The sequence below is a fragment of the Myotis yumanensis genome, unplaced genomic scaffold (assembly GCF_028538775.1).
Source record: "Myotis yumanensis isolate MYYU_CA2020_CCGP unplaced genomic scaffold, mMyoYum1.0.hap1 SCAF_7, whole genome shotgun sequence".
Taxonomy (NCBI): domain Eukaryota; kingdom Metazoa; phylum Chordata; class Mammalia; order Chiroptera; family Vespertilionidae; genus Myotis; species Myotis yumanensis.
In genome coordinates, this window is record NW_027223758.1 from 38,178,685 (window position 1) to 38,202,521 (window position 23,837).

General features: G+C 50.3%; 1 protein-coding gene and 1 non-coding gene across 6 annotated transcripts in view; both read left to right on the forward strand.

The window, feature by feature from the left end:
- Positions 1-23,837, forward strand: part of SRC (SRC proto-oncogene, non-receptor tyrosine kinase) — a 51,904-nt gene that overhangs the window by 16,908 nt on the left and 11,159 nt on the right. For 2 of the 5 annotated variants that reach the window (XM_070420287.1, XM_070420290.1), the window contains exons 2-6: positions 2,167-2,234; positions 14,008-14,173; positions 15,170-15,430; positions 17,108-17,207; positions 18,269-18,286. In XM_070420287.1, coding sequence (XP_070276388.1) covers positions 15,178-15,430; positions 17,108-17,207; positions 18,269-18,286 — 371 coding nt within the window. In that variant the 5' untranslated portion in view covers positions 2,167-2,234; positions 14,008-14,173; positions 15,170-15,177. Of the gene's footprint in view, positions 1-2,166; positions 2,235-9,652; positions 9,715-10,607; positions 10,697-10,797; positions 10,954-14,007; positions 14,174-15,169; positions 15,431-17,107; positions 17,208-18,268; positions 18,287-23,837 lie in introns of those variants that run through there. The other 3 variants (XM_070420288.1, XM_070420289.1, XM_070420291.1) reach the window with 3 other exon arrangements.
- On the forward strand, positions 5,147-5,253 carry LOC139014697 (U6 spliceosomal RNA). The gene has a single exon (XR_011472263.1). It is a non-coding gene; the product is annotated as a U6 spliceosomal RNA (small nuclear RNA).

Consider the following 23,837-nt stretch of genomic DNA (forward strand, 5'->3'; position numbering starts at 1 on the left):
CGCCCATGCTGCTCCGGGCCCAGCTTTGTCCTCTGTGGACAGGGCCGGTGCTGGTGGTTCCTGCCCCACAGGGCTGTGGTGAGGAAGGATGGAGCATCAGTGGGGACCCAGCCTTGGGCGTTTAGAGGGGTCGCATATTCACTCCATAAGTGGTCCTTCTTGGGCTTGTGGCCTTGGGCCAGCCACTCTCCCTGCTCCAGCCTCCATTTCCCCAAATGGAAAACGGACTGTCCCTGGTGTAAGGACACCCAGTGAGAGCCAGTGGTAAGAGGCTGATAGTGGTCTGGGGCCAGGAGGGCCAGGAGGGCCAGGGCTCCCAGCTGGCCCTCTGCTGTCTTGGATGGTGGCCAAGGCACCTGGCTTCCTGAGCCTCCTTCTGCCCCCTCCTCTGAAAGACAAGGCTGATTGCCCCTGTGTAGCAGGGTCCTGGTGAGAACTGGAGAGCAGAACAGTGACAAAGGAAATAATAATGTTAGCAGCAATAGTAAGGGCCCATTTATCAAGCACGGCCTTTGTGCCCAGGGCTTGGCGTGGGTAAGCTCATTGGCCTTTGCTACTGCCTGGGAATGACTATGGGCATCTCCATGGTACTGAAGAAGGTTTTTGTTGAGAGAGAGAGAGAGAGAGAGAGAGAGAGAGAGAGAGAGAGACACCTTGGTGTGAGAAAGAAAGAAATATTGGTCAACCACCTCCCATAAGTGCCCCAACCAGGGTTTGAACCCACAACCTGGATATGTGCCCTGACCAGGAATGGAACCCACCACTCCTTGGTGTACTGGATGACGCTCCAACCAACTGAGCCACACTGGCCAGGACTGAAGGAGATTTTGGTTGATTTCCCAGAGTCCTCCCTATGTCACAGCAGGGGCCCATGGTGCTATACCCCACCTGGTCTGGGCAGGTGCCTGATGGGGCCTTTGTGCTCCCCTCTCTCCACAGGCAGGATGATGGCTGCCAATGGGCCGCGTCCATCCCCAGTCCATCCCCACCGCCTCCTCCCTCCTCAGTCCCCACACATTCCTGCCACAACCTCCACCACCCACTCTTCCCCCCCTGCTGGGCCATTGTTATCAGGAGACATTCCTGGACTGCCTGAGAACAGCTTCCACCTGGGGCCCTTCTGAGAGGGGGTGGGATCACTGATACAGGCCCTGCCAGTGGCTCCCTTGGGGAATGGGCCCTGGGGCACGAGGCTGTGAAGCCCGAACAGTCTGATCCTGCCTGCTGATGCTGTGGCTTATGAACTGTGTGACCTTAGGCAAGCAACTTGACCTCTCTGTGCTCAGTTTTCTCATCTGCAAAGTGGGGCTGTCCACATAGGGCTGCATTGGGTCTCCTGGGCTCGTGTGTGTTGTGCACTTCTTAGCATGGTGTCTGGCACGCAGGAGTCTCTCTACCCATCAACTAGCTATTGTTATCATCTGAGAACCAATTGTCCCTCCTCCTTGTGGGCCCCCAGTTTAGACTGCATGTGTACCCACCTTCTGCTGAGTGCACATCAAGAGGGTCCCTGTGGGCTTTCTCTTCTCCAGGCCTGTGGGACCAGGAGAGGGCAGAGCTGAGAGAGCTATGTTCAGAAGTCGAGAACCTGCTGTGTGACCTTAGGCTGCACCTCTTCCGCTCTGAGCCTCCTATTTTGGGTCTGCTCTGTGAGCACTTGGACCTGGGTAAGGCCCGAGGCCCTCATTCTCCCAATCACTGCACTCTCTGTAATTCCTTCCTTGGCTGGTCTTTTGTGTGTCTCTCCCACTATGGTGCCTGGCGCATAGTAGATGCTCAGCTAAGCTTTGTTGAAGGAGCCAATCGATGCACAATGACTGAGTGAATACCCAGGGCTTTCCTAGTTCCAGGCCCTTTGCCAGGAGCATCATCCCCAGTAATCTCCTTGTCCTCGAAGCTCTTCTCAAATGCTGCCTCTGCCAGGAAGCCTTTCCTGGTTTCTCCCGGTTGGAGGGGATTGCTGGTGCTCGGAACACGTGGTCTGAGGCTCTCTAGCGGCCCCCGCTACAGTCTACCTTGGTATACGTAGTACCATGTGAATAATCAACTAGACCCACACATTTACTAGGAGCCACACGTGGTGGGGAGCCCTGTGCCTGCGAGGTCTTATTAATCCTCCACAACAACCTTGCGAGGTAGCTATGATTATTATCCTTCCCTTTGCAGACTTCAGAGGCTCAGAGAAGTGAAGCAGTTGCCCAGCTATGAGAGAGCGAGCCAGGATTTAAAACCAGGTAAGCCTACATTTTTTCTTAAAAGGGAAAGAAAAAGCATTAATACACACACAGTAAAAAATAATTCAAACAGTACAAAAGAAACAGGAAAAAGAAATCTCTTTGCACCCAGGTATCTTTGCCAGAGCTATTCATTGAGAGGTGTTTCTGGTGTGTCCTTCTAGGGAGATCCAGGCATATATAAGCGTAAATGTCAGAGAAATTATTTTGAAAAAGGTAGCACATGGTATACCCTGTTCTGTACCTGTGTTCTCTTAACAGGGTACCTTGGAGATAATTCTGTGCTGCTTCCTTCTTTTTTTAAAAAAATTTAAACCTTTATTGTTGAAAGTTTTACATATGCTTCTTTCTTTCTCATGGTTGCATAGAACTCATTGTGTGGATGGAGAACACACTTTATTTAATCAGCAAGGAATATTTTGGTTGTTTCCAGACTTTGCTTAATTATAGACAATTCTGCGATGAATATCCCCAGTCACATGCTTAGCGTTCATGTGTGAGAATGCCTCTCGGAGAATCCCAACTTGCAAGGTCATAGGGTGTGTGCGGTTGTAATTTTGATGTGTATTACCAGATGACCCTTCAGGGAGGCTGCGCTGGTGTACCCTCGCACCCTACCATCTGGTTCGTCTCACTCTCACCAGCACAGGTTGCTGTAGTTTTCCCCCCATGAACTTTCGTTTTTAATTTTTATTTATTTCAAAAAAGTTTTAATTGAATTTATTCGGATGACATCCTATGTAACAAAACCCTAATATGCAAATCGACCGAACGGTGGAATGACTGGTCGCTATGAACTGACCACCAGGAGGCACATGCTCAATGTGGGAGCTGCCCCCTGGTGGTCAGTGCGCTCCCACAGGGGGAGCGCCGCTCAGCCAGAAGCCGGGCTCACGGCTGGCCAGCGCAGTGGTGGTGGTGGGAGCCTCCGCGGCTGCACTAAGGAGCAGTGAGCCCAGTGGTAGGGAGCAGCAAGCAGGCAGGCGGTAAGGAGCGAGGGGTGCCGGACTGCGAGAGGGCACAGGCCGGGCTGAGGGACCGTCTTCCCCCTCCCCCCACCCAGTGCACGAATTTCATGCACCGGGCCTCTAGTTGGTTAATAAAACCATACAGGTTTCAAGTGTACAATTCTATAACACATCATCTGCCTACTGCATCGGGTATTCACCACCCCAATTTTTTTTTTTTTTAATAGTACAGCTTTACTGAGAAATATTTCACATACCAACCAATTCACCCATTTAAAGTGTACAATTTAATGTTTTTTAGTATATTCACAGAATTTTGCAATCATCACCACAGTCAATTTTAGAACATTACCCCAAAAAGAAACTGTGTACCCATTAGTCACTCTCCACTTCCTCTCAGACCTTCTTCCCCAGTCCCAGGCAACAACTCCTCTAGTTTCTGTTTCTATGCATTTGCCTATTTTGGACATTTCTACGAGATCATACAAGATGTTGTCTTTTGTGTCTGGCTTCTTTCACTTAGTGTAATGTTCTCAAGGTTAATTCATGCTGTCGCAGTACCTCATTCCTTTTTCTTGCCAAATAATATTCTGTCATATGGATATGTCACATTTTATTTATCCATTCTTCAAGTGATGGACACATGGGTTGTTTCCACTTCTTGGTCATTATGAATAATGCTGCTATGAACACTTGTGTACAAGTTTTTATGTAGATACTTTTTTCTTCTTAGGTATATACTTAGGAGCAGAACTTGTGACTCAGATGGTAACTCTGTGTTTAACTTTTTGAGGAAATGCCAGACAGTTTTCCAAAATGGCTCCACCATTTTACATTCCTACCAGCAATGTGTGAAGTTTCCAGTTTCCCACATCCTTGCCAACAACTTGCTGTTATCTGTCTTAATTGTAGCCATCCTAGAGGGTGTGAAGTGTTATCTCACTGTGGTTTTGATTGGCATTTCTGTAATGACAATGGTATTGAGCATCTTTTCATGCAGTTACTGGCCCCTGGTATATCTTCTCTGGAGAAATGTCTATTCAAATCCTTTGCCCACTTTTAAATTGGGTCCTTTGTCTTTTTGTTGTTGAGTTATGAGAATTCTTTATATATTCTGGATACAAGTTCCTTATCAGATATGTGGTCTACAAATATTTCCTCCCATTCTTTGGATTCTTTTTACTTCCTTGATGGCGTTCTTCGGCACATAAAAGTTTTTATTGTTGCCCTAACTGGTTTGGCTCGGTGGATAGAGCATCGGCCTGCGGACTGAAGGGTCCCAGGTTCGATTCCGGTCAAGGGCATATACCTTGGTTGTGGGCACATCCCCAGTAGGGGGTGTGCAGGAGGCAGCTGATTGAGGTTTCTCTCTCTATGATGTTTCTAACTCTCTATCCCTCTTCCTTCCACTCTGTAAAAAAATCAATAAAATATATTTTTAAAAAAAGTTTTTATTGTTGATGAAGTTCAGTTTAACTTCTCTTTTTTAGTTTGTGCTCTAAGGAATCAGTGTGATCCAAGGTTTGATGCCTATATGTTGTTATAAGAATTTTAAAAGTTGTACCCTGTATATTTAGCTTTGTGATCCATTTTGAGTTCATTTTTGTGTAGGATTTGAGGAAGGAGTCTGGCCTCTTTGTTTTGCATGTGGATATTCAGTTGTTTCTACACCATTTGTTGAAAAGACTGTTCTGTCTCCATTGAATAGTAAAGTACACTAGTCAAAAATCCATGGAATGTAAATGTGAGGGTTTATTTCTGGACTCTAAATTCTGTCCATTGATTTGTAAATCTATCCTCATACCAGTAACACAGTGTAGATTACTGGAGCTTTGCAGCAAGTTTTGAAATTGGGAAGTGTGAACCCTCAAACTTTGTTTTTCTTATTTAAGATTTTTTTGACTATTTCTGGTCCCTTGGCTTTCCATGTGAATTTTAGGATCAGTACTCACTTCGACAGCACATATACTAAAATTGGAACGATACAGAGAAGATTAGCATGGTCCTTGCGCAAGGATGACACGCAAATCCGTGAAGTGTTCCATATTAAAAAAAAAAAATTAGGATCAGTTTTTCAATTTTTGCAAAGTACCTAGCTGGAATATTGATAGGGATTGTGTTGAATCTGTGGATCAATTTGGGGACTTTTGCCATCTTAGCAATGTTTAGTCTTCCAATCCATGAATATGGGATGTCTTTTTATTTATTTAGATCTTTAATTTCTTTCAACAATTTTTGTAGTTTTCAGAGTTTAAGTTTTGCACTTTTTTGTTAAAAAAGTATTCTTTTGATATTGTATATTGTTTCCTTAATTTTATTTTTGGATTGTTCATCGCTAGTATATAGAAATACAATTTATTTTTATAGCATGATCTGATAACTTACAACCTTGCTAAACTTGTTTACTAGTTCTAATAATTTTTTTAGTGGACTCCTTAGGATTTTCCATATATAAGACCATGTCATCTGCAAATAGAGATAGTTTTATTTCTTTCTTTCCAATTAGGATGCCTTTTATGTCCTCTTGTTTCCTGGCTAGAACTCCAATACAGTGTTGAATAGAAGTGGTGAGTAGACATTCTTGTCTTGTTCCAGTTCTTCGGGGAAAGCACTCAATCTTTCATCATTAAGTATGATGTAAGATATGGGTTTTTCATAGATGCCCATCATCAGGTTGAGGAAATTCCCTTCTATTTCTAGTTTGTTGAGTGTTTTTGTTATGAAAGGGTGTTGGTTTTTGTCAAATACTTTTCTGAATATATATTGAGGTTATTATGTGGTTTTTGTCCTTTATTCTATTAGTATGGTGTATTACATGAATTGATTTTCAGAAGTTAAACCAACCTTGTATTCTTGGGGTCAGTTTCATTTGGTCAAGATGATAATTCTCTTTATACATTGCTGGATCCAGTTTGCTAGTATTTTATTGAATAGTTTTACATCTTATATCCTAAGGGATAGCAGCCTATAGTTTTCTTTTCCTATGGTATTTTTGTCTGTTTTGGGTATTAGGGTAATACTGGCTTCATAGAACCAATTGGGAAGTGTTCCCTAGTGAAGAACTGGTATTCTTTCTTTTTCTTTCCTGTGTGTGTGTGTGTGTGTTAATCCTCACTTGTGAATATTTTTTACCATTGATTTAAAAAAATATATAATTTTATTGATTTCAGACAGAAAGGGAGCTGGAGAGATAGAATCTTCAATGATGTGAGAAATCATTGATCAGCTGCCTCCTGCATGCCCCCCACTGGGGATTGAGCCCTGACCAGGAATCGAACCATGACCTCCTGGTTCATAGGTTGACGCTCAACCACCATGCCACACTGACCAGACTCCCATTGATTTTTAGAGAGAGTGGAAGGGAGGGATGGGGGCCGAGAAAGAGAGAGGAAGAGAGAGACATTGATGTGAGAGAGATACATTGATTGGTTACCTCCTGCACGTGCCCCGACCAGGGCTGGGGAAATGGACCTGCAACCGAGATATGTGCCCTTGACCAGGAATCAAACTCGTGACCCTCGCTGCTCAGGCCGACGCTCTACCACTGAGCCACACCGGCCAGGGCTATTTCTTTAAATGTTCAATAGAATTCATCAGTGAAGCCATCTGGGCCCGGGTTTTTCATTGAGAGAAGTTTTAAAATGACTAATTCAATCTCTTGTTTTAATTTTACTCAGATTTTCCATTTCGTCTTAGTTTGGGTAATTTGTGTTTTTCTAAGAATTTGTGCATTTTATCTAGGTTATTCAGTTTGTTGGCATAGCATTCTCTTATAGTCTTTATTTCTGTAAGGTTGGTAGTATTGTCCTCTCTTTCATTCCTGATTTTAGTAATTTGAATCTTCTCTCTTTTTCTCTTTGTCAGTCTAGATAAAGGTTTGTCAATTTTGTTGATCTTTTCAAAGAACCAACTTTTGGTTTTGTTGATTTTCTCTATTTTTTTTCTATTTCATTAATTTTTCTGCTCTAATCTTTATTTCCTTCCTTTTACTTGCTTTAGGGTTCATTTGCTCTTTGTTTGCCAAGGTCTTAAGGTGGAAGGTTAGGTGACTGATTTTTCCTTTTTTAATACAGGCCTTTACAGCTCTAAATTTCCCTTTAAGTTCTCCTTTACTGCACCCTATACATTTTGATAAGTTGTTTCTTCATTTTCATTCATTTCAAAGTATTTTCTACTTTTTTTTGGTGACTTCTCCTTTGATTCATTGGTTATTGAGGAATTATTAATTTTCACATATATGTAATTTCCCAAATTTCTCTCTGTCAATGATTTCTTATTCCTTTCATTGTAGTCAGAAGCATACTTTGTATTATTTCACTCCTGAATTTATTAAGGCTTGTTTTATAATTTAACATATAGCCTATCCTGGAGAATGTTCCATGTGCACTTGAGAAGAATGTATAGTCTGCTGTGGCTGGGTAGCTTGTGTAGTTTTCATTGCATTAATCTTATAAGTGTAGTTGAGCACCTTGTCATATGTTTAAGAGCCATTTGCTTTGCTATCTGTGGTTACTTTTCTTATTTTGTGGGAGCTCATCATGAGTTACTAATATTCCTCCTCGTTTGTGTTCTTTTGAATTTGTTTGTGATGTTTATTGAGTTATGCAGACATTTTATTTTATTAAAAAAAGACATTTCACAAAGTCATATTTTGTAAAAAGATTTTGTATATATATATATATATATATATATGTATATACACACACACACACATATATATATACACATATATTTTTTAGAGAGAGAGAGAGGAAGGGAGAGGGAGAAAAACATCGATGAGCATCAATCGCTGCCTCCTGCAGCCCCCTACCGGGGATCGAGCCCACACCCCGGGCATGTGACCTGACCCAAAATAGAACTTGCAGCCTTTCAGTACCAGGACGCTGCCCAAGCAACCGAGCCACACCAGTTAGGGCTATGCAGACATTTTAGATTTTTATGTGGATTGAGTTAGCATTTGAAGACTGATTCTTAGGTTTTGTGCCATGTTTAGAGATGCTTTTCCCATTCGGATATAAGAAAATGTATTCTCCCCTCCCCTTTTTAGAGCTTTATGGTTTTGGTTTTGTGTGATTCCGAGCTGATTGATCTGGAATTTATAGGCATATGGAATGAGATTGAGATCCAACTTTGTTTCCTGATGGCAAATCCTTAGTCCCAATTCTATCTTAAATATAGTCTATCTTTTTCTCACTGGTATGAAATGCCACTTTCATTATTTATTAAATTTCTGTATGTTTGGGGACAGTTTTGGGACACTATTCTGTTTCATTTATTTGTCTATTTTTGTGCTGGTATCACACAGTGTTAAGTACTATGATTTTATAGTAATTTTTACTGTCTGGTTGGGCAATTTCCCCTCTCATTACTCTTCTTTCTAGGATTTTCCTAGCTACTCATACACATTTACATATACACTTTAAAATTGACTTCTTTAGCTAAAAGAAAATCCTGTTGGAGTTTTATTGGTATCACATTCAATTTTTAGATTAACTTAGGAAGAATTGATATTTTTATAATGCTAGGCTTTAAAAAAATTTTATTTTCTGCCCTAGCTTGTTTGGTTCAGTGGTTAGAGCATTGGCCCACAGACTGAAGGGTTGTGAGTTTGATTCTGATCAAGGGCATGTACCTCAGTTGCAGGCTCAATCCCTGGCCCTGGTCGGTGTGTGTGGGAGGCAACCAATGGATGTGTCTCTGTTGCATTGATGTTTCTCTCTGTCTCTCCCCCTCCCTTCCACTCTTTCTAAAAATCAGTGGAAAAAATATCCTCAGGTGAGTATTAAGCAAAAAATTTTTAAAAAAATTTTCTGATTGCTGTTGGTATATAGATACAGTGTTGATTTTTTGATATTTCCTTTTAATTTCCTACCAGTTACCTTAATTCGCTTTTTGTTTAATAGTTTTGCAGCAGATTCTTTTGGGTTTCCCAGATCTACATTGATAACATCTGAAAATGGTGATACTCATCTTCTCTTTTCTAATTCCATTTTATTTCTTCTATTTCTTTTTCTTAGCTCATTGCATTGGCAAGTGTCTTAAAGGAAGGTTGACTAGTGGACATGCTTGTCTCTCCTGGACTCTTGCCCTATGAAATAGCTTTTGTAGGCCTGGGCTCCTACTCAACTCCACCAGACAATCCTTCCAGGGCCAGACACAAGGCTTGACTCAGAGTAGGAATTTTGGAAGCCTTTGCTTAATTGTAAGAGTGATTATAAAAGAGAGCAAGGGTCTGAAATGTAATGATCATAATAGCTAATACTCATTGAACACTTCTTATGTACCAGGCACTTTAGAAGTATTATCTCATGTTTCCCCCACAACAAGCCCAGTTACCTAGGAACAATTACCTTGATTCCCATTTTTGGTAAGGGGTAAACTGAGGCCCCCTTGAGGCTGAATGGCTAGGAAGTGGCAGTCTGGCATCTGAACCTGGTATTCTGGTTACAGGCCTGTATTTTTGACTCCTCCATATTGCTTCTTCCTCCCTGGAGAGTGCAGAGTTATGGATGGTGAGTCAGAGGCTTGGGGGGGGGGGCGGTGGTGTGTGCCTAGGGGAGTGGGGTTGTCAGCACAATGCCTGGGCCATCAGAGGTGCGTCTTGATGACTCTCTTGAACCTCCAACATCCCAGCTCTGCTGCACTCACTTGTGTGGCTTTTCTGAACCTTAGTTCCATCTATAAAGTGGGTACAGTAATAGTCCCTACTTCGTCGTGCTATCAGGATAATTGAGTATCAACTGCTTATGAGGATCTCAGCACTCAGGCCCTGCCACCTAACTCCTGCTTCCTTTGCATTGCTCCTCTTATTGCCTGTAATGATAAAAACAACACTGTGTGCTGTTAATCAAACACTTATTCTGTGCCCTTCACATGGACTCTCTCACTTCATTCTCAGATGTTAGCTTTCTTATTATTCCCATCCTATCCTATATAATAAAAGGGTAATATGCAAATTGTCCCCTCAACCGGGAGTTTGACCAGGGGGCAGGGCTGGCTGGCCAACCTCCCGCATCCCCTCCCCCCGGCGGGCCCGGCCCTGTGGGCACTGATTGGGGCAGGCCAGCCAGACCCCACCTGTGCATGAATTCATGCACTGGGCCTCTAGTCTATATATATAAAAGCCTAAGCGACTGAACGACTGAACAACCAAACAACCGGCCAGTGCGCTCCCACAGTGGGAGCGCTGCTCAGCTGACTGACGGGTGTGCCAGATGCCGGGATCATGGCGGGCAAGTGCAGCTGTGGCGGCGCGAGCCTCTCCTGCCTCAGGGGCAGTGCTACCGAGCAGCGGTAGAGGCAGGTGCAGTGGGGCTGGGATGAGTGGGAGCGGTGTGGTGCCCAGCCTGGGCTCGAGCTCCTCCCTGGCCGTCTGGTTCACAGCTTCGTGCACTACTACATCCCCCGAGGGATCTCGGATTGTGAGAGGGTGCAGGCCAGGGTGAGGGACCCCACCAGTGCACGAATCCATGCATCGGGCCTCTAGTTTTAAAGGTAAGGAAACTGAGAGGTGAAGTAACTTGTCCAAGAACATTTAGCTAGTAAGGCAGGATTTGAACCCAGGTCTGACTGAGTCCTTATTCTCCACTCCTAAGCTCCTGGCCTCCCCTCCACCCTTAGAAGGTGGTGGAGGTGATATTATTCAGAGTCGGGAAAGAAGGAGAATGAACACCAGTTTTTTCTGGACTCTTCTGGATGTTACGAGCATTTGTGTGCCTGAAGGGGGGCACAGCTCATGCAAAAGCCAGGAGGTGAGAACCAGTGGCTCCCTCTGTAGGGTCTGTGGGTGAGGGTGACAGCACCAACTCTGTGGACATGTCTGTGTGGTCTATAGAGATGCCTCGGTGCACTGGAGGGCCCATCCTGCTGCCCTGGCCAGGATGACGGGCCTGACCTGAGGGAGTGGAGATAGGGTGGGAAGGGGATGCCTTTGAGAAAGATTGGAGGGAGGATGGGAAACCAGCCCTGACAGTGACATGGGGCGGGGCAGCCTCAGGGAGAGATGCCAGATCAGGTTGGAACGCGCTGAGCATGAAGTGTTGGGGGCACTGAGCCGGGCCGCATTCTGGCATCTCTCATGGGTAGTGATAGCTCAGGCCCTCTGTCTGGAGCCTGTGGTCGGGAGCGGCTCCCCAAAGGAAAGGGGCCACCTTCCTCTGGGAACCTCAGGCACCCCAGTACAGAGCCTTTACCACTTCCCCTTACTATTTCTGCCTTGGCGTGTGTAAGTGGTGGGAGAGATGTGTGTGTGTGTAGGGGGGAGGGTTGGCCATTCTCAAATGGACAAGTCATGGTGACTTGGTGTTTGGGCCCTGAAACAGGGTCCTGCCTGGAGAAAGGAGACTGAGGCCAAGAGGGCTGTCCCTCCCAAGCTCACAAGCATGGTGGCAGCCCTGCAGGGACTAGACACCCCCTAAAGGTGCCTGTCCTTCCTCAAGCTCACTCTGCTTTGTAAGAAGCCTGGAACTTCCAGCTTTCTCTAGGAGTGAGGCTGGACTGCCTTCCCCGCTCCTGGCCCCATCTGCCGAGGCGTCTGGCTGTTCGGTGAGAGAGGTCCCGAGGGCAGGAGGTGGGTCCCATGAGCTCCTCCACCCTGAGCAGCCCTGGATTCCTGCCTGCCTGCTGTGTTTTCCTACCCCCACTTCTTTCCATTGTCATTCTCACCCTCATTGTGTGACCTCAGGCAAGTTCCTCCACCTCTCTGTGCCTCAGTTTCCTCATCAGTAAAATAGGGACACTGTTAACATCTGCCTCCTAGATTATCATGGGGATTCGATGCGTCAATACTTGCCGGGGGCTTAGTTCAGGGCCCAGTACAAGGTCCAGGAGGGTTTGAATATTGCAGAATGATACTTGGTCTCTGCATGAAATCGCAGGAACAAAGCAGGATGCAAACCCTGTGTCTGTGCTCTTTAGTCTTTTGTCTATTCTGCAGATATTTCCAGAGCACCTTGTAGGAGCCAGGCCTCCTGGTCACCGGGGATAGGGAGATGGATCTGCCCTGGTCCTGCCTGCAGGGAGCTATGGCCAGGGCGCCACAAGGATCCCAGTCCACAGTCCTACAGTCATATGGTGCCAGAAGGGAGTGTGTGCTCCATGCACTCCCCTCACTGATTCTCCCAGCAGCCCTATGATGTGGTACCTTTGTTATACCCAACTGACAGAGGAGGAAACTGAGGCACAGGGTCCCACGCCAGGGTGGTAGAGCTTAGACTCAAACACAAGTAGTCTAATCCAGGACTCTGGCTCTTAACCTCGACCTGCCTCCTGTCCACAAATATATATATTTACTTGTATAATTAGAACCAACCACAAGGACCAAAAACCCCCCACAAAACACCAAACCCCAGAAACCAGCAAACACTGTAGTCAGAGGCCCTGAGCCACCGTGGCCTGTTCTTGAAGGCTGTCTTGTGCTTTTCTGAGTGCCCCAGTGGGGAGCGGTCTTCTTGGCTAGTGTAAGACTTAGGGCCAGGAGCTGTCTTTTCCTTCACCCCCTCCCAAGAGGGGACGTACATCCTCTTGGTGCTGGAAGAGCTTCCAAGGTCCAGCGCTGGCTCTCCCTCTCACTCCATAGCACATTAGCCAAGTACCCTATCTCCCGTTCTTGGTTACCTCCCGTGACAGGAGGCTCACTTTTCATCATTCGGTTTATTGTAAAGAAAGTTTGGGATCTTAGAAAGTTCTTCATTTAAAAACTTTTTAAAAATATATTTTTACAATTTTCATTTCCTCTCAAAGTGCCACAAACAAGTGCTCTGTGAGGGCATGCAGTCTCTGAGGCAGGGCCTGGCCAGTTCATCTCTTTGTCCTGCTGTAGTGACTGACAGCCTCCTGCATAGTTGATGCTGTGAAGGCTGGACCAGGGAGCAAGTGGGTTGGAGGTACCGTGGTTGGGGCTCAGCCTCCATCAAGCCTGGGAATGTGGGTAATCAGGTCAGTAGGTCCCACGGGACACCGACTATATGAGTGCTGATGGGCACCATGACCTCAATGGATTGGGTTGCCATAGAAATTGGCCATTCCTGTCCCCAGGCCTATTGGTCCCTCAGGAGGCCCTGGTGATTCTTTGGGCTGTTAAGCAGGTCTCCCTAGGGCCTCCCCAGCCCCACATTCTCTGAGCTGGATGGACCCCAGGGAGCATGCAGGCCACACCTCCATTGTGCAGCAGAGCAGGCTGAGGCCCAGAGTGTGTAGGGACCGGCTGAGGTTCACATAGGGACTGGGGTCACACAGCTGGACTCAGCTCTCAGTGCTAACAGGCTTGTCCGAGGCCCCCACCAATTAAAGGGACTTTTCTCCATCCATAGGTTCCCAGAGGAAATTCAGGACTAATTCCAGGGCCTGCAGCATGCCCTAGAGAACAGTCGGAACCACCTGGCTGGTGTGTCCAGAGTCACACAGATCAGTGAGAGCTGATGTGCAGGCTGACCGGCTGTGTTCCCAGCACTCTGGCTTGCCTCGCTCAGTTATCACAATGGCCCACCATTTCCAGATGAAGAAACTGGGCACAGAGAGGAGTTAAGTTGCTTACCTGAGGTCATGCAACTGATTAGGGACAGAGCCAGGATCTGAGCTGCGGAGTCTGGCTTTAGAGCCCACTCTACCATCTTGCCCTACCCAGCATTGTTCTCGCTCAGAAAGGCTTTGAGGGGCTAGAAGGAATGTTCAGGTCTGGGGAGCTCTCAGCTTTGTCTACCAGAGGCAGAGCTGATAAATCATGACCCACAAGTCAGTCATGGTGGTTTCTCTCTGATCATGCCCTCACAGCAGCCCTGAGAGTTTGCTTTATCCCTGCTTTTCAGATGAGGATGCTGAGGACCTGAGAGGGGAAGTGACTTGCTTAAGGTCACTGAGTGGGAAGAAGTGAAGCAGGGCCTGTAGTCTGCGACCCCTGACTCCACACCTGGTGTTTGCTGAGACCCCAGGCTGCTTCCCAGGTCCTCTGGGACAGCCCCTGCCTTCCACCAGGTGAGGTGATGACCCATCAGGGCTGCCAAGATGAGGGAGCAGGGAGGGGTGGCCATGATGGTGGGGAGTGGGGGCCAGCCAGGACCTGAGAATGGGGAAGTGGGAGGCAGAAGGGTGTGTCAGGGCCATGGGCATCACTGGGAAGTTTTGACCTGCCAGATTTCTGGCTCAGAAATCTCTTTCATTCAGCTGTTTATTGAGCACCTACTGTGTGCTACACTTTGCTAGGTACTGGGAGCATAGCAGTGAACTAGACAGACTAAAGTCCATGACAGTAATAATAATATAATCACACAAATACAAATTAAGTGATTACTGGGCCACATGTTACCAAGGAGAGGCACAAAGTCACATTAAAGTCACATTAACTTAGACCAGTGAAAGAATTTGAGGAACGTTTCCTAGGGAAGTGACTTACGAACTAAGAACTGAGGGAGGCATGAGTTACTCTGGTGAAATGGTCAGAGGAGAGCATTTAGGCAGAGGGAACAGCATGTGCAAAGTCCCTGTGGCTGGGATGAGCTCCCAGCCATCTCTCCTTTCAGCTGCCTGAGTTGATTGCAACTTTTAGCACCTTTCCCCCTGGATCAGACAATTTCAGTCAGTCATGTATTCACTCAACAAACCCTCAATGAGCCCTCTCCTATGTGCTGAGTGCCTGGGGCATAGACATGACTTAGATACTGTCCCTGCCCACGAGGGACAGAAACAGTGACTCAGGAGAATGTGGAAGAGGTTAGGGCTTCTGATGACGAGGTTTCTTCTATGCTTGATCCTGTACCAAGGAAGCCCTTTCTGGGTGACATCATTCCCATTTTACAGATGAAGAAATGGGGGCTCTGAAAGGCTGACTTACCTCAGGAGGCTAGTACCCCTCGTGGGCCTCAGATTCCCCATCTGTAGAATGGGTTAGGGTGGACGCTGTCTAAGGGGCCCAGACAGCCCTGCCTGCTCCCAGGGTCCCTCCTTCACTCCAGGGTCCTCTCTCTTCTCCAGCCAGGACCATGGGCAGCAACAAGAGCAAGCCCAAGGATGCCAGCCAGCGGCGCCGCAGCCTGGAGCCTGCTGAGAACACCCATGGTGGCGGCGGCGGGGGTGCCTTCCCCACCTCACAGACACCCAGCAAGCCGGCCTCTGCTGACGGCCACCGTGGCCCCAACACGGCCTTCTCCCCTGCCACCGCCGAGCCCAAGCTGTTTGGAGGCTTCAACTCCTCGGACACAGTCACCTCCCCGCAGAGGGCGGGGCCGCTGGCTGGTCAGTGGACCTGGGGGCATATGTTCCAGGATGCCTCTGCCCTTCCTGGCCGGGCCAGGCTGCTCTGCCAGGAGGGCTGTGTGTCCTGGGGCAGCAACACCCCCTCTCTGGGCTGCTGTTTCTTTTGCTCACAAAAGGGGAAGTGTCTATGGGTTACTTAGCCTTGGGGACTCCTGGGAGTTTCCTAGAGGCTGTGGGTGGGAAGTGTGGTGCACAATCCATCAGACGCAGAGCATAAAGGGGTCTAAAGATATAGGACTGTAGGGCGAAACTAAGGACCAGGGAGCCCTTTGCCCTGGTCAGCCCAGAGATGGGTCGGGATAGGTGGCTAGTGTGTGGTCAAGGGGCCAGGAGGGTTGGGAGGAAAAATCAAAGCTCCTCTTCAGAGGCCCTCCTCATGCTGAGATGTGCCCCTGCGCCCTCTTCTGGCGCTGTGGGGTATAACAGCAAAGACGGGGATGCTTAGAGACAGATGTCGTCCTGAGAGACACATGACACTTGCAAGCACTTGTACTCTCACCCAACACACTCAAACGGAGCCACACACTCATGGTTACACACACCAAGTCAGCAACTCATTCAAAGAAACCATTTAAAGACATGTACATGTGCTAAGCTGGAGACTCCATCATAGACACGCACACCTCACGCATAGAACACACATGGATTGCACTCCCTAGGCACAGACACACCCCCAATGCAGATGTACACAAATATACACACACGTACATACAAATAACCTCCTGCTCTCAGGTGAAGACACACACGTGTGGTCAAAGCCCTTCAAAGACACACACAGGACACAGACACATACTGAAGAAACGAATTTGCAGCTACCCACAGACCCATGGAGGCACAAGTGCACACACATGCAGTGAGAACACAAAAGCACACAAGACACATGGACACTCATGGATTCCTCAGGCACAGACACACGTCCAAGTGAGACAAACAGACCCACATGCGCACCCATTCATGTGTTCAAGAAATATTTGTGGCACCTCTACTGCGTGCTCGGATTCTTCTGGTCTGGGGACCCTGCAGTGTGTAATGCAGACATAATCCCCGTAGGGGAGAGAAACAAAGCAAGATGTGTAAATGGTGCGGCATGTTAGAAGGTGGTGACTGGTGAGAAGGACAGAAGGGGCAGGGAGGGCATTTTGGAGGATGGAGAGGTAGAGGTTGTAATTAAAATGGGGGACAGAGAGGGCCTCTTTGAGGGGAAAGTTACCTGCCACCAAGCTCTCCCCAGACACATAGAAGAACCCGGAGAGAGAAATAGAGCAACCTCCCCTGGTGCCATTTCCTTCATTCACTGGTTCATTCATCCCACAGTTGTTTCTTGAGCACCTACTATGTGTCAGGTTCTGGGAACAAAACAAAGATGCCTGTTAGTAGGGGCTGCTGGTTCTATGGAGAAGATAGACACCAAACAAATGCCTAGCATCACCCAGAGCCCAGTGGGACACAGACAGGAAGAGAGGCGTGCCTTCTGCACGCCCTCCCAGGGGTGCCTGGGCACATGGACGCAGATCTGAATGTGACCGTGACTCTGGGCTGGGCTCTGATGGCATGTGGGAGACCAGCCTCCACGCCCCTGGGGTACAGGGCCCTTTTGTGCACACCTCTCCCTGTCCATGGCCCCTGCCGTTCTGATACGCCCAACCCTCTCTGCAGGTGGAGTGACCACCTTTGTGGCCCTCTACGACTATGAGTCCCGGACAGAGACTGATCTATCCTTCAAGAAAGGGGAGCGGCTGCAGATTGTCAACAACACGTGAGTGCCTCCCTTCCCTGTCGTCCTTGGACATCCCATCCCTTGGGCCTGCCTTGGGCCAGAACCACTTCTGAGCATCCCAGGCTCAGAGGGCAGCATGTTGGGCAGCAGGCAGAGCTGAGCGCTGGGGCTGTGGAGGCCCAGGAAACCATCCTGGGGCCTGTGGGAGTGATAATGAGGCAAGTGGTGGTGGTTGGGGCTCCGGGACAGAGATCTGGGTTCAGTAACTTGTCAACAGGGCACAGTACCCCAGAACCCCAGATCCCAGACTCTGCAGGGGGGCATGTGGTCATGGCAGAACTGGGCCCAGGACCCAGGACTACAAAAAGGGCTTAACAGTGGAGATCATGCCCACAGAGGTGCCCCCATTAGTGACCTAGGGCTGGCGGGCCCGGGGCAGCCGGATAAGTTAGGATAAGTCAGCGTGTCCCACTGTAGGGGGAGGAGCCTGCCTTGGGAGGAGTGGGGAACCCATATTGGGCACACAGTGGGAGAAGGTCAGACTGGGCATGTGGATGAGATGATAGTATAGGGTGTGGAGGGCAGGACTCCCTGGTGGATGTCTGGTTTACCTCCAGGGACTCCATCCTTGGGGTAAGCTATCCTAGAGCCAAGCTGGCCTATGGGGGCCCATGCCAGACGCTGGGGCCTCTGTGGGCAGGGGAGCAGGGAGCAGGGAGGAAAGAACCAGTGAGGGGTGGATGGGGCTCCAGCCATGGGGTGGGGTCCTCCTCCTCCTGTCCCCTCCTCTTCTTTCCCTGCCTAGAGTGCAGTGGGAGTGAGGTGCTACTCCTGTCATGGGGGCGCCGTGCAGCCTTAGGGCCATATGCCCAGGGAGGGGCGGTGGAGGCCTCAGGGTGGGCTTGGGATGGGTTTGCTCATGCAGGAGAGCTGACAGGGCAGGGCAGAGACTGCACCTGCTGCATTGCTGCCCTTGGCAGCGCTTGCTGTCCCCCTCCCCCCGCAGCCTGGGACCTCCCCACCCCATTCCTGGCCCGCACTTGCTTCCCCCAGCCCTCTCAGCTTCTCCCTCTCTCTGCTTTTTTCTCGCTGGCCCTTAGGAGGAAGGTGGATGTCAGGTGTGTACATACTTCATGGGCGGGCTGGGTGGGGTGCATTGCTGGTGGGGGTGGGGCTGCTGTCTGCATGTGGCTGTGTCCCTGCCTGTGGTCTCTGGCCCCCTTGGCTGCCCGCTTCCAGCTCCCCAGCTTGCGTCCTCACCCCCAGCCAGTTTGGCCAGGTCCCAACCTCAACCCCAGGCTGAGAATGGGGAGAGTCCTCCCATCACCCCTGTCACTCTCCACCACCCCTCCTCCCATCCACCCTCCCAACTCACCCACTCCTCATTCTGATCCATCAGCCCATACTGAGTGCCAGCTGCATGCATGGCTCAGGGCTGGGCCCATTGAGGCCTGGGTGGAGAAGGCCTTGTCCATGCCTTCCTGGAGCCAGAGGGTAGCCAGGAGCCAGCCCCAGTCCAGGCAGAGTGGCAGGCAGAGGATGGGTCAGCCCAGGCGTTTGGGCTTCTGCTGTGTGTCCCCCTCTGGTGGTGACCACAGGGTCTGGGAGCTTCCAGGTCTTTGGAGGAAGAACAGTGAAGTCGAGTGGCAAGTGGAGGTGGTGGAAGGCAGTCCCTCACTGAGGGGCAGCTGTGGGAGGTGCCGCGCTGGAGGGAGCTGTGGAAGGGCAAGAAGGTTCCAGAGGACAGGGTAGAATTGACCCCTGAGTGTCCCCGAAGGCCTGGCTAAGGAGATTGGATATCTCCACCCTCTTCGGGTGTGTCTTGCTTGTCCATGCCTCCCTGCCCTGGTGCATGCTGTTCCTTCTGCCTGAAATGCCCTTTGTCCCATCTCTGCCTGGCAAACTCCTATTCATCCCTCAAGATCCAGCTGAAGACTGCCTTCTCTGAGGGGCAAGAGGGAAAAGAGGTGCCAGGTGCCGGGCCAGGCATTTTAGACCCACGTCCTCAAATTTGCTCAGCTGCAGTCCCGCCAGGGCTGTAGTGATGGGGGGAGGGGATGTCTCCATTTTGCAAACGAGGAAACGGAGGCTCAGAGATGTGAAGGCCCTTGCCCACAGTCACACAGCTACCAAATAGCAAAGCCAGGGTTGGAGCCTGGGCAGCGGCTCTCTCCCTGACTCAAGCGTCTCTCCCTGGGGGAGGGGCTTTCCCAACTTTCCACCCCTTGTGTGTCCAGTTCCTAGTGTCACCCCAGTTCTCTCGGTTCCAGCTGTTTGGATCTGCCTCCCCCCAAGCTGGGAGCACCTTGAGGGCTGCTCGGGTTCGCCACGTTTCTGGGTTCCCCTGTCACCTGTTGCTCAGCACACTGGGGGTACCCCTCCGGGCAGGTGGACCAGATGGATGAACAGTAATGAAACAGCACTGTTTCGTGTGCTTTGTGTGTGAGCCAGGTTTCTGTGCTGGGCGCTTTGAGCTGCATTGTTTTATTTATACATCACTGCAGTCCTTGCAAGTGGAAACTCATATTTGCTCCATTTTACAGATGAGGAAACTGAGGCCCAGAGAGGTGAAATGACTTGCTCGAGGTCACACAGCTAGCGGTGGCAGAGCTGGGAGGGTAGGCGTGACCCAGGGCCCTTGCTGGGGAGGTGCAGAGGAGCCAGGAGGAGGGAAAGGAAGTGCAGGGCGGGATGCAAGGGTTAGAGGCTTTGAAGGACTCGGGGGCATCTCAACCAGCAACAGTGGGAAGGGCTTCTCGGGCTGGGGTCACAGTTTGAGCAAAGGTGTGGCAGGAGGAGAGGCTCTGGAAACGGATTCTGCATCTTTCACCCAGAGAGCAGCCCTCGCTCCTTCTTTGTCCACCTCTTCCCTTCCTTTTTCCTGCCTTCTGGGTTGGGCTGGGGGGGAGGGTGTTTGGCCAGCCCTGAGGCTGTCAGGAGGGCTGGCAGTGTTGGAGCCCCGTCCATGGGAAGCCCTCGGTGGCACTAAGGTGCCCTGATTGGAGGGTGGGGGTGAATCGAGAGTCCCTCCGCATGCACAATTCTCAGCCTCTCCTTCGCCTGGGAAGTCTGGTGGTGGCAGAGTTCAGGGCTGGCATTAGAGGAAGAGGAGAGATAAAGGGATCCCAGTTGGGGGCTTATCGGAAGGTAGGGTGTTCAGGTCTCATACCCCACCCAGGGACCACCCTACATGTCCTTCCATTGTTATTGCTTAGGGTGCATTATTGTTTAATCTCCCTGCCCCCTGCCCCTTGCCCCCTGCCCCCTGCCCCCTGCCCTAAACCCCCACCTCCTCTTATGAGTGAGGAACTTTCTGAATATAACCTGTGGCTGCGCTGCGGGGGGAGATGGAGCTTAAGGAGGAGCACATTTGTGGCTGGGGTTTGGCCAGGGCTGGCTGGGCCGGGGCTTCGCAGCAGGCCTGGAGCTCCTGTTCCCCAGATCCTCATGCCCTGTGCCCTGAGCCCGAGAATCCTGGGCGCTCTGTGGCCCTGGATCTGAGGAAGCCCACTGGGGTCTCAGGTCTGACTGTCGCAAGCCCAGCCCTGGTGTCTGAGTCTCCAGGAGTCAGGCCCCTGTGGGTTGCTCCCTGAACTGCCCCTTTCTCCCGCCCACATTCTAGCAGCTTCTTTGGGGGAGCACTAACCTCGGACACCTTGCCCTGGGTGCTCCCCACCGTGGGGCAAGGGACACCTTCCTGTCCTCCTTACTCGACCTGCCCTGGCCTCACCCTGCCCTCTCCCATGGGCCATGCCCAGGCCTCAGGACACTTGCCTGCTTAGGCCTCTTTGACCAGTATGTGAGCACCCAAATGGGCATAACTTAGGTTCCGAAGCTGCCACAATCCTGACCCACATACCAACCCGGGCAGCACAAAGATTAGGGCCCAAAAAGAGGGTCCTGAGACTCAGACAGGTGTGGCCAGGAGCCCGAGGTCACACAGCTGGTGAACAGCAGTTGGGATATAAAAGGGTAGCTCAGGGTAGCTCACTGCTTTCTCTTCTGGCCACAGGTGGGAAGGTGAGGGATCAGGCGGGGACTGTCTTTTTATTTTTTTATTTTTTATCATTATTATTGAAAGTATTACATAGGTCCTCCTCTTTCCCCCATAAACCTCTTCCAGCCGCTGCCATCCTCCCCTGCACCCAGGCCCTCACCACCCCATCATCTGTGTCCACGGGGAATGTCTTATTCCCTCCCCTCTCCCCCTTTTTCCTACCCACCGGATAAGGACTAGGCCCCAGGGAAGGTGCCGGATTCGGCAAATCTGCTCAACCTGACAGATTAATTCACCATTGCCTCTGAGGCTGGGCTTGCGCTGGTGTCCCTGTGGCGCTGGACTGGCCTGGGAAGCTGTGTGGCATCTCCTGTGGGAGCAGCCTCAGGCCCTTGGCACCCGGTGGCAGGTTTGAGTCTCCCAGGCCAGTGGTCGCCGGCCGGTGGTCTGCGGACCGCTGGTGGTTCGTGAGGTCCGAAAGGTTGGCGATGCTGTCCCAGACTATAGACTTGGGAAGATGGGGCTTGATGGCTCCCTTTCACAGGTGGGTAAACTGAGGCGCAGATGATACAGAATGAGCTTATTGAAGCTGAAACTGGCTTGGTGCTGATTGATTTACATACTTTGCAGCAAGGATGATTCTGTGAAGAAGGAAATAAAAAGTATTATTTATAGTATCTTCTTTATAGATGAGAAAACTAAGACCCAGAGAGGGCAGGGTACTTGCCCAAGGTCACACAGAAAATCCTTATTGGAGATGGACTGAGCTACTTTGGCTGTAGTTTTAAAAAAACATTTTGAGAGTGGGGAGAGGGGCACCATTGAGATATGAATTCAATTTTTTTTTTAGCCAAATTGAGATATTAACCATTCATGCACATTGAGCACCCCTCGGAGGGATGCATGAGTATCCCCATCCTACAGATGAGGAAACTGAGGCAGGACCAAGGTCACACAGCCTGTGGCTAACTTTGATGCTCAAGCTCCCTGACGCCTCTCAAGCTGGGGCCAGGCTCAAGTCGGACCCTTTAGTGAGATTGCAAACAACCACCCTCCCTGCCCTTGTGAATTAAAACTCAGAAACTGGCCTAGGAGCCCAAACTCACATATGGGCTGATGTCAGGGAGCTAGAGGCTCTGCTGGCCAAAGTCTGAATGATGTCAGCAGAACTGAACCCTCATTGCTTCTGCGGTCTCTATGTGGCTGGCCTCTGGGCACATGTTCCACCGACCTTCCCTTCTGAGTTGGTGGCGGGTCAGCTTTCAGACCCTGGTTTGTCAATCTGCCTTGTTTTGTAGCCTGTGACCTAGACCTCAGCCCAGTCCCCGCCCTCCAGTCCTGCTGCCTCCTCTTTCATCCTCCCCTGGCTTCCCCGAGGGCCTCTGGACCTCTGAGGGCCTGGGGAGACTGCAGGTGCCCGGAGGCCTGCTGTGTCTGGCTGCGGGCACTCAGGGGCCCTGGTCCTCCCTCTTGCTCTGGTTTGCGACATGGCCTTGGGCACATCACTGCCCCTCTCTGTGCCTTATGTTCCCCATTGGTGAAAGGCAGCTTTGGACTGGAAGATCTCAGCTGTTCCCTGTGACCTGAGTCCTGGCTTTGTAGCTTTGGGCAAGTCTCAGCCCCTCTCTGTGCCTCAAGTTCCCCAACTCTACAAAGGAAGTGCTGGGCTGCTCCAGCCTGGGTGCTGTGTGTCCTAATCTGGGGGCTGAGGCCTGCCTTCCTCCCGCTCAGGGTGGCCTTGAGGGTCAAATGGGACAGACAAGTGTAGACACCCCTGAGTGGGTGCACATCAGGAGGGGGATGGAGGCCCTGGGAATCCAAAGACTTCTTTCCCTGAGGTGGGCCTTGCCCCCTTACTCTGGGGCCCTCCCTCTTCTGCAGAAACTCCCACATGAACTGTGTCCCTGCCTGAGTGCGCGGCAGCGATGGCACAGCCCGGATTATGCTGCTCTCACCTCCGTCCAGCCAGGAGGGACTCTACCCCTCTGGTTCAGCACCCCCTCCCATGGCTAAGCCCTGGTCTGACTGCTCACCTATACTTTCCCAGGTCCTTGGAGAGCATCCCTAGCCCCGTACCCTCCTGGCCTCAACTTCTCCATCTTCAAAATGGGCTGAAGAATGTGGGTCAGGGGAAGCTCAGAAAAAACAGGATCCAGGGATTCGGGTTCAAGTCCAGACTGTGTGACTGTTGGCAAGGGTCTTTCTCCCTCTGGGCCCTGGCGACGGGGAGGGGAGTGCATCCCGCTAGCTGTATATCTTCTCAGGGTCGTGAGGCCCAGAGGCGTCCTGGGATGGAGACGCTCAGCAAGCTGTGAAGCCCCTGTAGGGAGAATGCCTTCTTATCGGCAGTTGGAGCCTGGGCCTGGCTGTGTGACCTTGAGCAGAGGCCTTTGCTTCTCTGGCCTCAGTCTTCCCATCCACCCAGTGGGAATGGGAGGGAGCTGGACCCCATTTCCCAGGCTGCCCTTCCCATCATCCCCCCCCCCCCCCCCCATATTCCTCATGGACATCTCCCTAGCCTCTCTGGTTGCTTTGGATGCGAGGCCTCTGTGGCTGCCCCCTTGTCGCCCATCCCCAGCACCGCCTGGCTGTCCTGCTCTTTCCCTCGCTCTTTCTGCCTCTCCCTCTTACCACCCCCATCTCTGCCTCTTCTTTCCTGTTGGGCTCTCGCT